Here is a 13,617-nt window from a genome sequence, read left to right on the forward strand (position 1 = left end):
ACGTTGAAAGACCCCAAAAAATTCAATATGTTCATGCAAAAACATCGGAAAAACAAAAAAAACGTAATTGTTAGATTGGCAATTTCTTGAACATTTATAATTGATAATTTAGTATTAAGGCTACTTGAAATTAAAGCGGAGCTCCACCCTCCACCTTCACTCCCGCGAATCGGAAGCCTCCCCCCTCCGGTGTCACATTTGACACCTTTTAGGGGGGAGGGGGGTGCAGATACCTGTCTAAAGACAGGTATTTGCACCCACTTCCGGCCACACAGTCTGTGGGTAGGGAACCGGGCAGTGAAGCCGGAGCGCTTCACTTCCTGGTTCCCTCACCGAGGATGGCGGGGGGGGCAGAAGAGTGACGAGCGACCGCTTGTCCTCTGCTGCGGACGGCGCTGGACTCCAGGACAGGTAAGTGTGCCAATATTAAAAGTCAGCAGCTGCAGTATTTGTAGCTGCTGGCTTTTAATATTTTTTTTTCAGCGGACATCCACTTTAAAGTAAAAAAAAATAAAAATAAGAACAAATTAAAAATTGTTGTTTCTAGTTCCCCTTTCCTGGGATTGGTCTCCCTATGACCAATCACAGCGATCTGAAGGTACATAGGACAGCTTGGTTCCCTGGCATTAACAGACGCCCGATGGTGCTTTATTCAACACCATAGAGTCTATGGCATAGACCAGGGGTCTCCAAACTTTTCAAACAAAGGGCCAGTTTATTGTCCTTCAGACTTTAGGAGGGCCGGATTATGTCCAGCGAGGGCAGCAAATGTTCCGGGCCCAGCACCAGTGAGAATAAATATGGCCTCCGGGTTGGTGGTCAGTAGAAGGAGGACTAGGGCCCCTATCAGTAGGAGGAATAGTATCCCATCATTGATATCAGTAGAATAAATAGTGCCCCCTTGTTGGTGTCAGTGGAAGGAATAGTGCCTCATATCAGTTGGAGGAATGGTGCCCCAAGGGCCGCATAAAGGCTAGCAAAGGGCCACATCTGGCCCTCGGGCCGTAGTTTGGAGACCCCTGGCATAGACAATAATTAATATAGCAGTTATGGTTAAATATTATATTTCTGTTAGGCAAGGGTGTGGTGTAATAAATGATCAGAGTATCCTGTCTTGCAGGCATAGATAAGACATGAGATGCACATTTGGCTAGATTCCCATATAGAACATGGGCTTATCATAGTTTGAATAACTTTTTTTTTTTAAAACAGAATAAACACAAAGAAATAAAATCCTTTTTAATAGGGCTTATGTTTTTTCTTAAGTAGAAAATGTAATTCAGTTTTTTGGACTGTATATGTAATAGGGAGGTTTTCTATCTTTTTGCAACCATCCTGAAAGGGGTGTGCCCCATGCAGATTCTGAGAAGTGTTTATTACACTCCAATGTTTATTGATACACCATGAATTCTCAGAAGGGTTAGCCCCGTTACTGCTCAAGTATAAGTTCACCTCCTAAGTGCAGCACGCCATGTTATATACTTCCCTTCCTTCCTTTTCCAGCAACTTCACTTTGCGGCTTTGCCCTATACCACACATCCTTTCTAGCAAAAGTGTCCTTGATGAATCCTTTTCTTTGTTTGCAAGCTTCCACCCATCCAGCTCTCCCATAGAAATGAATAGGGGGTTGCATCACGTGAACACTAAGAAGAGGAGCCAGCTTGGACATCTGAGTTGGAACTTGGAAAGTCTGTGATAAGTTTAAATAAAAAAATGTTTGAGGAAAACTCCCCAGTGTACAACGTTATTATTTGTTAATATGCTAATAGTATAATATAACATAACAATGTTAATAATATAATATAATCAAAGCCTAAACAGCATATGCACCTAACAATAAACTTTGTATATTTGGTCATGTTTTATCTATTAAATAGAATATTGAAAGTGTTTTGTTACATCTGTTTGATAAGTTAAAAAAATATATATGTGTTGATCCTACCAGAAATCTTGTGAGCTGATAACTTCATGTGCTCTCTGTCTGTATTGACTGTTATATGGTTCCATAGTCCTACTTTATTTAATTTTTCCTAATAAAGAAATGAAAATTAGCATTGTCACAATAGGACAGGAAGTGTATTACTCAAAGTTTCACCAGGTGGAAAAAAAGGGAAAAAACATAAGCTACACCATACTTGCTACATTCACACTTGCTAATAGGACCATTTGTGATTAACTGTGGGAGACCCAGAGGGAGTTCCTATCAGTTAGTGGTTGCTGAAGCAGCAATTACCCGAAAATTATTGGCCCTGGGCGCAGGCTGTTTGCATCCAAGAGTGATCATTTGCATATAATCACTGCATGAGCAATTACATGTTATTGTCCACAAATAGTTGTGAAAGCTGTCAACCTTCATATGCCCTATATTACCAAAATTATTGGGACGTCTGCCTTTACACGCACATGAACTTTAATGGAACCCCAGTCTTAGTCCTTAGGGTTACCGGGTACCATCCACGAGGAGGAGGTACGTGAAGGAGCAAATGTAGAGGTGGTATTAGAAGCCATGGGAGGTTAGCAACTGGCCCAGGGAAGAGGTATAGAGGGGGAATAGGAGGGGCCCAAAGACAGAGCCTTGGGGTACCCCAACAGAAAGAGGAAGAGGAGTGGAGGAGATGGTTTTGAATGTGACACTGAAAGTGCGCTGAGATAGGTAGGAGGAGAACCAAGAAAGTCACGGAGGTCAAGAGAGTGGAGTTTATTGAGGAGGAGTGGGTGGTCAACTGTGTCTGAGTATTTGGTTGGAGGACAGAGTGGTGACGTCAGCACGCCCCCCGGGGCGCAGGACGATAATTTCTGAATGTGAGTAAAATCCTGTTCTTTTAATACATTTCTTATGCTGGAAAATTGCGCAATGAGTAATTGTGTTCCTTTTTTATACATATGCCTGGTTAATGAATGATGACAACTAACCGGCCGCATTATCAGGTGATATTTTTAATGACACGTCTAACATATGGGCTCTGTGAAGGGAAGGTTACCTGAATACCCACAGTGGTGGGGGGTGTTGCCCACTAATGCGTGGATAGACCTTGTTTGGGGTCTCCTCATCTGGTAAGTATCCATTCATTATTATATATGGTGGAGCACGGACAAGGGATCACTTAAAGCACTTTTGGATTGTATTTAAGCACGTGTTTGCGCACCTGTGTCACCACCAGTATTTTAAATTGGAATTCCTCTGTCTATATCATTTACCAATTTTATGCCACATTTGAAGATTTGTCATTTTGAATGAACATTAAATAAAGGTCTTTTATGCTTTGCTCAGAATAATTGACATGGAAAATATTCAACCTGCATACTTTACTTGGCACTTTATTTAATTTATGAATGCACATGTTTACAGCTTTACATATACATGTATATATGGATGAATTTTATTTTTTGCACTTATAGCACTTTATTCTTATCAGTATATGAGCACTACATGTTTTTGATTATTTTAATATATGTTTGTTTGAGTATATTCTCAGCTCAACACAATTGTTTTGATTGTTATGAGTACTGGCCATTGGTTTTAGTAGTTAGTAGGTCATTAGTGAGTTTTAGTAGAACAGTTTCAGAGGAAAGTTGTGGGTGGAAGCCGGATTGTAATGGATTGAGAAGGTTGTTGTCAGTGAGGTAAATAAAAGCTTTTCAATATCCCTCCTCTCTGTTTGTTCCTCTTATTCTGAACAATTTTCAAGGCTAGATTGAATGCCTTCCTAAACCCAAACATCGGTCTATTTGAAATAATGGATTCCAAATTTGATTTTCAAAATTATTCAATATTCCCCAATAAAATGTTGTACTTTATGTGAATTGTAACATTGCAAAGTATCTGTCATCCAATTTATTAGCCCTATCTTTCTTATCTTAACCCTTACAGCTGCCATATATATGGCTCAAATTTTTGCTGATTGGCTAAAATTGAGCCATGAGTGTCCGTCAACACTGCCCAGCTCAACAAAAATCAAATGTTCAAATGACTAAAATAAATAAAACGCCGCCACGATCTGCCTCCATGGGAGGTTCCAGTCGAATGCCACTACACCCGCCGTGACAGCTCCTAAATACCTGAGGGCAGGGCCACCCGTGACGTACGCGTGTGACCCCACCCCCCTCTGACGCCATGGGGAAACCACAGGAAACCCCTGTGGCATCAGAGGGGGGCGGGGTCACATGCGTACCCCATGGGTGTCCTTGCCCTCAGCTATTTTAGAGCTGTCACGGCGGGTGTAGTGTCATTCGATGGGAACCTCCCATGGAGGCGGATCGTGGCTGCTTTTATTTTTTATTTTTCCCGTATCCTCGGATCGAGAATGGATATACATCACTGGGATTTTTTTTTCTTTTTAAATAAAGGACTTGTCCCAAGCTGTGTCTTACATTTTTATACATTTTGGAAAAAAAAATGTAAAATGGTAGGGGTACAATGTACCCCGTTACCAATTCACATAGGGGGGCCAGGATCTGCCAGGTTGCGTGCTCAGATAAGGGTCTGGTATGGATTTTTGGGGGGAACCCCACGCCATTTTTTCAGGTACAAAATGTAAAGGAATATTTAACTTTTATTGTTTCACTTTAAGCATTATTAAAATCACTGCTCCTGAAAAAACGGCTGTTTTTAAAACTTTTTTTCTATTGATACGTGTCACCTGGGGCAGGACCCAGGTCCCCAAACACTTTTTATGACAGTACCATGCATATAAGCCTTTAAAATTTGCACTTTTTATTTCTCCTATAGACGTTTAAAGGGTGGCTCGCGGCTCCCAAAATTTGCCGTGAACACCGCAATTTGTTCACTATTGAGCAAACACCCGATGTACGAGTCGAACTTACATTCGACTCGAACATCAGGCATATTCTTTAAAAAACACATAATCTTATGGTTGTCCTTCCTAACTTTATTGTGAGCATTTATTAGTCAATTTTTCTTCAAATCTCTGGATGAAATCTGTTATGAATATTTATAGATTCGAAATGTTGTGTTGGTGATTTTAACTTTGAATGTTGTGTTGCTTGTTGTTTTTATGGTCCTTAGCTGAATGTGTCCCTATTCTGTTTGTTTATGTTATTGTATTAGTACCTTACATAATAGTATTACTTATATTTGTGTTGTCTGTATTATGCCTTGTACACACGATCGGTTTCCCGGCGGTAAAAAGTCAGCCGGGAAAACCTAGGGGAAAACCGAGAACCTGCTCGGTAGCTTTTTCCCCCTACACACGGCCGGGTTTCCCCACAGGAAAACTGCCATGAGAGCTTTGGTCGGGAATCCTGGCCGTGTGTATGCTCTATCGGCACTGCCTCGCAGTGTTTACCATTGGAAAACTGCAGAGAAAAAAAAAAACGCTGGGAATCCCGGCAGGAAAATAGAGAACATGTTCTCTTTTTTCCTGCCGGGATTCCTGGCAGTTTTCCTGCCTGGAAAACTGCAATTTAGCATACACACGGGCGTTTTTCCTGGCGAAAAACTGTCATGGCAGTTCTCCTGCGAAGAAAACCAGTCGTGTTTACGAGGCATCACGGTTTCTTCACATAGCTGTTCATGGCCATATACCGGCCAGGTGTTTCTGTTCATGCAGGTGGTGTGGTCTTTGGCTTCAGGATGGGAAGCAGGAGGTGACCGAGGAATCCATTCCTGGATCTCCTCTGCAGTGAATGAAGCTGTTACAGCCAGGGGAGCAGCTGAGAACAATCTGTGTTTGGTTAGCCGCTTTGGAGGGCAGGTGAGACATCAGAGTCTAATAAACATCAAATGTGTCCATAAAGAGTACTCTACTGTAAGTAATGTCACTTGCCCAATGTTATCACATTTGAGTTTGAAGACCACCTGTTATAGCAATAAAATTAAATAAAAATTGAAAAAAGCTAGATTATAGTAACATTTATTAAAAACAAAATTAAATGTAACGCCCAATGCCCTACACACCCACAAATGCAAACACGCGCACAGGAAACGCATATGTATGTAATGCAATTACACCACATTTGAGGTATTGCTGTGAACACTGGAGTGAGAACAATAATTCTATCACCAAAGCTTACATTTAACGTTCAACTGATGACAGTAAAAGCTTTTAAAGCATCATCTATGGAGATTTTTGGAGACTATAATTTCTACCAATATTACAGGTGCACACAATTTAAGACTTGACATGTTTAGTATCTATTTACTCAATGCAACCCCATCTTTTATATTTCACAAAAGAATTGGGTATTATATTGTGTGTGTGTTTGCAATAAATACATTTTATTATATATTTTTCCAGAAAATATGTATTTGACAAACAGTAGTGCAAATATTGGCCAACATAAAAAAATATAGTTTTATTCTTCAGGTCCTCTGCTTTCAGAACATATATAATGTTCTGGGGGTTCTAAGTAATTTATGGCCAAAGAAATTCAACATTTTACATGTATGCAAAAAAATGAAAAGTCGAGTCAAAGTGGTTAATTATGTCCCTCATGTATCCTAATGTCAGAGATGGTTGCATCTGTTTGGAGATGCTTTTTTTTTTCCTCTACAATTTTTAGTCCTGCTTTATTCAATCTATGCTGTATACTTTTCTCTAAATTGATGAACTCTTCCTTCTGCGTATAAGGTTCCAGCTTTTTTATAAGAATTTTCTTGCTGTCCTCTGTATCTAATAATTGCATCTTTCTTGCTCAACAATAAATTCAATAACTTTAATAGAAAACCCATGTAACATGTAATCCCACTTATCTTGCAATTGGTCATATGCTAGATCAAAATATAGTCTTATCGATAATTAGTCCTTTAGGGATTGCAACATACTCTAAGATTTTTTTCTAAAGTTGCAGTTTTTAGTTACCTGTATCAGCAACTTTTCCTTTTTCCTGTTTCATAATTAATACATTTTTCATGGCATTGTGTTACATGATGTGGAATATTATGACTGTTAAATTGCTTTATTCTTCTCTAGCTTAAAGGGTTTGTAAAGGAATTTTTTTTTTATCTTAATAGCTTCCTTTACCTTAATGCAGTGCTGTTTTCATGTCCTCATTGTTCGTTTTTGCTCTCAAGTTGCTGTAATTCTTCTCTGATCTCCACACTTCCTGGTTGTCTGTTTCCTGATGACCACAGTACTGGGAGCTTTCTCTCTGTGGTCACTAACCAAGGAGGTGTGATTACTGTGTGTCTAAAACTCAGCACCAATCAGTTTCGTTTTCCAAACCATCACTGCCCTGTATTGGCTCTGTGGCTCTGTACAGCACAGGCAGGAAACAACATGCAAAAACAAAACTACAGGTACATTATATGATTGATTTTTATCTATTTTTAATCATTTTTTAAAAGGAATCAGTTAACCATTATGTCTCTATACCCTGTAAACAGTCATTTCAGCAAAACATTTTTTTTTATTTACAACTCCTTTAATGGGTAACTTTTGAAAGATTTTTTTATTGCTTATAGATGTTACACAGCAAAGATATTGGGGATGAAAAACTATACGTTTATGAAAAGCTGAATCTTGATATGAGCTATGCAGGCAGCACCATTGACTAGAGTCAATTAGCCACAGCCAATAGAACCTGTAACAAACCAGAGCACTTGAAGCACAAGTTCTAGTTGACAATTTTCCAATTTGTAGCAAATGTGTATGGCAAGCCTTTAGCAAGAGCAAAGTAGCAGTAGTGAGCCTACAGCAAAAGCTTTGCAAATCACAGTGACCCCTATGGCGGGATGACTATTGCACAACATACCGTAACTGAAACAGAACTTGCAGCAGACTTGCAGAATGTTTGCAAAGAAAGTTGATCTGGAGTCATGCAATGCGGACTCGCTGCAATTGGACAACAAACGTGTGAAGCCTAGCAAGTCGAGCAATAGCTTAGCAAGTCATTTTCAAACTTGCAGCTCAATTGCTTGCTATCTGGGACCATGTCACTATGGTGCCGATCCTGACCTCCGTGGGGCCCTAAGCAAAATGACATGTCACATTAAAGTTGAGAAGCGGGGGGGCTGCTGAAAATGACATCTTACATTAAAGTGAGAAGCGGGGGGTGCTGACTTCTTACCTCTTCTCCCATGCAGCCAGAGAGTTGAGAAGCGGGGTGAGGGGCCAAAAATGACTTCTCAACCGGGCGGGGCCTCTAGTAATTTGGGGGGCCCTCCGTAGCTTTGCGGGGCCCTAAGCGGCTTGCATAGTGAGCCTATACTACTCTGATGAGAGTATGTAAAAAAAAAATTATAAAAAAAAGACTTCCCCGGAAGGATTTACCCACCCATTTTTTTGTAATATGGCACTGCTTTACTTTAACTGACAATTGCGCGGTCGGGCGAAGCTGTTCCAAAGCAAACTTTATGTCCTTTTTTTTCCACAAATAGAACTTTCTTTTGATCACCTCTGCAATTTTTATTTTTTACGCTATAAGCAAAAAAAATGGGATCACTTGGACGCAGTTGACAAGCTGGAACATTTTTTGCATTGTATGGCAACTAAGAATCCCCATTTTATAAGAGTTTGCTATAGGTTAGGGTTAATAAGCGGAAACACCTCCTTAGTATCTCATGTGTGGTGTATATTAAGCTATTTAAATGAGAAGTGCAGCCAAAGCTTGCTTGGCTGTACTTTTCCTGTGGATCACAGGAGTGCTGTTTGTTCTGCACTCTTGTGACCTGTTTTCAGCAGACAGTGGGCTGAAGTCCGCTGACTGCTTATGTCACAGACCCGGTCCATGCTTGGGTAAGAGTTGTGATCCACCCATATGCTTGGACCAGCACCCCGGCTCAGCTTCTCAGTGACCAGTGGTTTTTGATCACTCGGTTCTCAGTCTTAAAGCAGAGTTCCACCCAAAAGTGGAACTTCCGCTTAATCCACTCCTCACCCCCTTAGATGCTACATTTGGCATGTAATTTTTTTTCGGGGGGGGGGGGGGAATGCGGGCTTCAGTATGAGTGGGACTTCCTGTCCCACTTCCTCCTTCTGCCCAGGGACCGCTTAGGCGATACATCATATCGCCTACAGCGGCCCCTCCCTGTAGGCGATCACCTGGGACACATGACAGGTCCCAGGCAATCACCTGTCCACTCAGGGAGCGATGCGCAGTTAGTGCCCGGCCGTGAAGCCGAAAGCTGTCACGGCCGGGTGCCCACAGTTACAATGGTGGTGCCGGCGGAGAAGGGGGGCAGAGGAGCGAAGCTCCGGGCGGCGCGTCACTGGACCGTGGAACAGCTAACTGTATGTTTATTAAAAGCCAGCAGCTACACTTTTTGTAGCTGCTGACTTTTAATAAACATAAAAAACTTCTGGAACTCCCCTTTAAGCTGGATACTCAGTATACAACTTTTGTTGTTCGATTTCCATTAGATTTACCTGCAACTATGTAGTACAAGGGCCTGTCTGATTGCATACATTGGCCCAGATTCACAGAGAGCGGGCGCACATTACGCCGCCGTAACGCAAATAAAATACGCTACGCCGACGCAGCGCAGAGAGGCAAGCAGGGAATTCACAAAGCCAATGCTCCCAAAACTGTGCTGGGGTTCGAAGGCGTAAGTCGGCGTAGGTGGAAGTGGGCGTGAGCCATGCAAATGAGGCGTGACCCCATGCAAATTATGGGCCGAGCGCCAGACAGATACGTATCACCAACTGCGCATGCGTCGTGCCGTGGACGCATCCCCCTGCGCATGCTCACAACCACGTTGGAACAACTGCCTAAGATACGCCGGATCACTGCCTACGCCATGAACGTATCCTACGCCCAGCCAGACTCACGTCCAACGTAAACTACGTAAAATACGCCGGCTTGTATTCCTTGGTGCAGACCTTTGCATGTCTGCTGCTGGGTTACACCTCCTTTATGGGGCTTAACTTTACGCCGGACATAGAACTTACGCGCACCAGTCGTAGCCTGCGTTTGTGAATCGCCGTATTTTCCTCATTTGCATATTTGAATAGCTGATCAATGGGAGCGCCACCATGCGTCCAGCCTAAATGTGCACCCACGCTACGCTGGCGTAGGCAAGTTACATCGGCTGGATGAAGCCTATTTTTATGTGGGTTTTAGTTTGTGGGTCCGGCACACAGATACGACGGCGCATATTTGCACTTACGCAGCGTATCTTGAGATACGTCGGCGCAAGTGCTATGTGAATCCGGGCCATTGTGTTTATGTTTGACCTCATATTATATGGTTTTGGTAAATCTAAAGAAAAAAATCTAAAGAAAATAATATATTGTGTATCCAGCTTTAGAGGCACCAGGGGACAGAAGATGCAGCATCAGACTGAGGTACGCCTAGATAAGTATGATTATTAAAAAAAGAAAAAGGGCAGGGGTGGCTGAAGTTGCTATATTACTGGCTATTAGTGTATGCTATAAGTGCTGTAACCAAATTGTAACACACAGTATACACAATATATATTTTTTTCTTAAAATAATAAATCATACATTAACAGAAGTTTAGAGCATGAACTAAGCAGCATGAATGAAGATTCTATCGGATCCTGCTGTGATGGAATCCATCCTTTGGGTATGAGGGACCCATCCATGCCACTGATGATCAGCAGTATTCGTGGTTGTCATTTCTTTCATATCGCATTTCTCGGAATCCACATCGTGATCTGTCATTGCAAGCAGTATTTCCACTGGCAGACAATGATAAAGAATAAAGAGATCACACAACCTGATCGGTGCCATGCGGAGATCCTATAGATCTGTGTGATGGAGGAGTACCAGGTGCAGATGACTGTCCGCTCCCTGCTGGCACCAAAATCTGAACCCCCCCTCCACCAACCCCAACCCCCCCACACACACACACCACTGCCAACCAGCCAGGACGATGACTGCACACAGTCTGGGCTCCTCATCAAGTCTCTCCCGGCTATAAGATGTCTCCTCCAATGCATGCATTTACACCAGCCTGGCCATGTCTGCACCCTACGCCGTAGCGGAGCTCCACACTCCGTATGCCCTGACCCAGCTTCTACCTCTGGCTGCTTTCAGTCCTGAGCTCGGCAGCCCCGCCCTCCTGTCATCATGCCCCGCCCCTCCCCATGACTTTAAATCCGCTGTCAGGCTGTGATAGTATAACTCTGGAAACATGAATCACACGCCAGGCACTCAGTGCAGGAGAAGGGACAGCACCGGACCGGCTCTGCACCACTGCCATCCCACCGCCGCACCGACACACACTTCATAAGTCTGCTGGACTCCACACTACTGCAGCACCATTCACCCTGAGCGAATCTCTGGACCCAGACTGCTGCAGCACCATTCACTCTGAACGAATCTCTGGACCCAGACTGCTGCAGCACCACTCACCCTGAGCGAATCTGTGGACCCATAGACCCAGACTTCTGCAGCACCACTCACCCTGAGCGAATCTCTGGACCCAGACTGCTGCAGCACCACTCACCCTGAGCGAATCTCTGGACCTATAGACCCAGACTGCTGCAGCACCATTCACCCTGAGCGAATCTCTGGACCTATAGACTCAGACTTCTGCAGCACCACTCACCCTGAGCAAATCTCTGGACTTGGACCCAGCCTGCTGCAGCACCACTTCTACCCCCATCTGCCTGCTCCTCTTCACATTCCTTTGGATGCCTGTGCCCAGCCTGATACCCATGGGACGTGTCCTGCCAAGTGTGATGACTGCTCCTAGCTGATCTCACCTCTCGCCTTTAAAGTTGTTTTTATTTTATTTTTTATTTTTATTTTTATTTTTTTGGAGGGATTTCAGCAGCCTGTTGATAGACTACTATCATGGATAGTAATATCTCAGCGCAGAATGATTCAGCCCTTAATTCCACTATAGGGAATGGGACCAAAATTAACCAGTTTATACAGCCGCCTTGGCAGATAGCCCTCTGGTCTGTAGCCTATTCCATTATAGTCATCGTGTCTTTGGTTGGGAATATCATTGTCATGTGGATCATACTAGCCCACAAGAGAATGAGGACTGTCACCAACTATTTCCTGGTCAACCTGGCATTTGCTGAAGCCTCCATGTCAGCCTTCAACACAGTCATCAACTTCACCTATGCCATCCACAACCACTGGTACTATGGACTCATCTACTGCAAGTTCCATAACTTCTTCCCTATATCTGCTGTCTTCACCAGCATATACTCCATGACAGCCATTGCCCTGGACAGGTGAGAGGCACCTCATTTATATAAGACTGTGTATATACATATATGACTTTGAAGATAGATAGAGGAATAGATAGATAGATAGATAGATAGATAGATAGATAGATAGATAGATAGATAGATAGATAGATAGATAGAGAGATACTGATTTCCAAAAAGAGTTGAGAATATTTACACAACAAATAGTAGAGACTGATTTCCACAAAGAGTTAAGAATCTTCACAAAGAAATTGTGTGAATATTCAATTTAATTATCCAATCAAGTAAGAAAAAAAAATCCCTTTGAATACCCAATCATGTGCAGATAAAATAAATAAATTGGAATTTGCTCTTCGCATTATTGGATAATTGAAGTCAATATTTACACAATTTATTGAGTGTAGATTCTCAACTTCTTTGCAAGTCAGCCTCTATGACTCAGTAATTATCTATATCTACTGGATATGTCCATTGTGTAATATCATATTGTACATTTTATACAGTACATTATATATGCTATATAATTTGTATAATAAATAATTAAATATTTACACAATTTATTGAGTGAAGATTCTCAACTCCTTTACAAATCTCTAGCCTCCATGACTCAGTAAAGATCTATATCTACTGGATGTGTCCATTGTGTAATATCATATTGTACATTTTATACATTACATTATATATGTTATAACATATAATGAAATATTTACACAATTTATTGAGTGAAGATTCTCAACTCCTTTACAAATCAGTCTCAATGAAATATCCATATCTACTGTATATGTCCATTGTGTAATAATATATTGGACATTTTATACATTACATTATATATGCTATAGGTTGTATATATAATATATAATGAAATATTTACACAATTTTTTGAGTGAAATTTCTCAACTCCTTTACAAATCAGCCTCAATGACTTACCCATATCTACTGTATATGTCCATTGTGTAATAATATATTGTACATTTTATACTATATATATATATATATATATATATATATATATATATATATATATATATATATATATATACACATATATATATTCATTTGTATATAGTACATGTTTTTTTATTTTGTAGTATTATAGTATATATTTTATATGTATTTTTTTTATTATAAAGTGTATAATATATAAATCATGTATTCATATGTATGTTGCATATGCCTATGTCTCTCTGGGCATTTGTCAGATTAGACTGTGAGCTTTTGATTATCTTAAAGTTCTTACAACTTCCCAAGTATAGGAATATGTTTTAGCTGTCACAAGTGTGTGTGTGTGTGTGTGTGTGTGTGTGTGTGTGAATAGTGCACAGCAGACAAGTGCTTCTCCACATGTGTGTCCTCTTCCTTCCATTTATTAAACTCTGCAGCCCTGTGTATTTTTGCAGGTATTTTTGTTGCATTGTTGCATTTCATTGTGATCCTTGCCTAGAATGCATTGGAAGTAGATTTATAAATGGAGCTGATTTGGTGGAAGGAAATGATCTTGCCAGGCTGCCAGCTGTAAGGTGCAGCAGTGT

The 13,617-nt window shown here is 41.4% G+C and overlaps 1 protein-coding gene across 1 annotated transcript in view; it reads left to right on the forward strand.

Moving 5' to 3' along the window:
• Nucleotides 1-10,997: 10,997 nt before the first annotated feature.
• Nucleotides 10,998-13,617, forward strand: part of TACR1 (tachykinin receptor 1) — a 233,630-nt gene continuing 231,010 nt past the window's right edge. The window contains exon 1 of the mRNA XM_040345847.1: nt 10,998-12,112. Within this exon, the coding sequence (XP_040201781.1) occupies nt 11,721-12,112 (392 nt within the window). The 5' untranslated portion in view covers nt 10,998-11,720. The remainder of the gene's footprint in view (nt 12,113-13,617) is intronic.

The sequence above is a fragment of the Rana temporaria genome, chromosome 3 (genome assembly GCF_905171775.1).
Source record: "Rana temporaria chromosome 3, aRanTem1.1, whole genome shotgun sequence".
Classification (NCBI taxonomy): domain Eukaryota; kingdom Metazoa; phylum Chordata; class Amphibia; order Anura; family Ranidae; genus Rana; species Rana temporaria.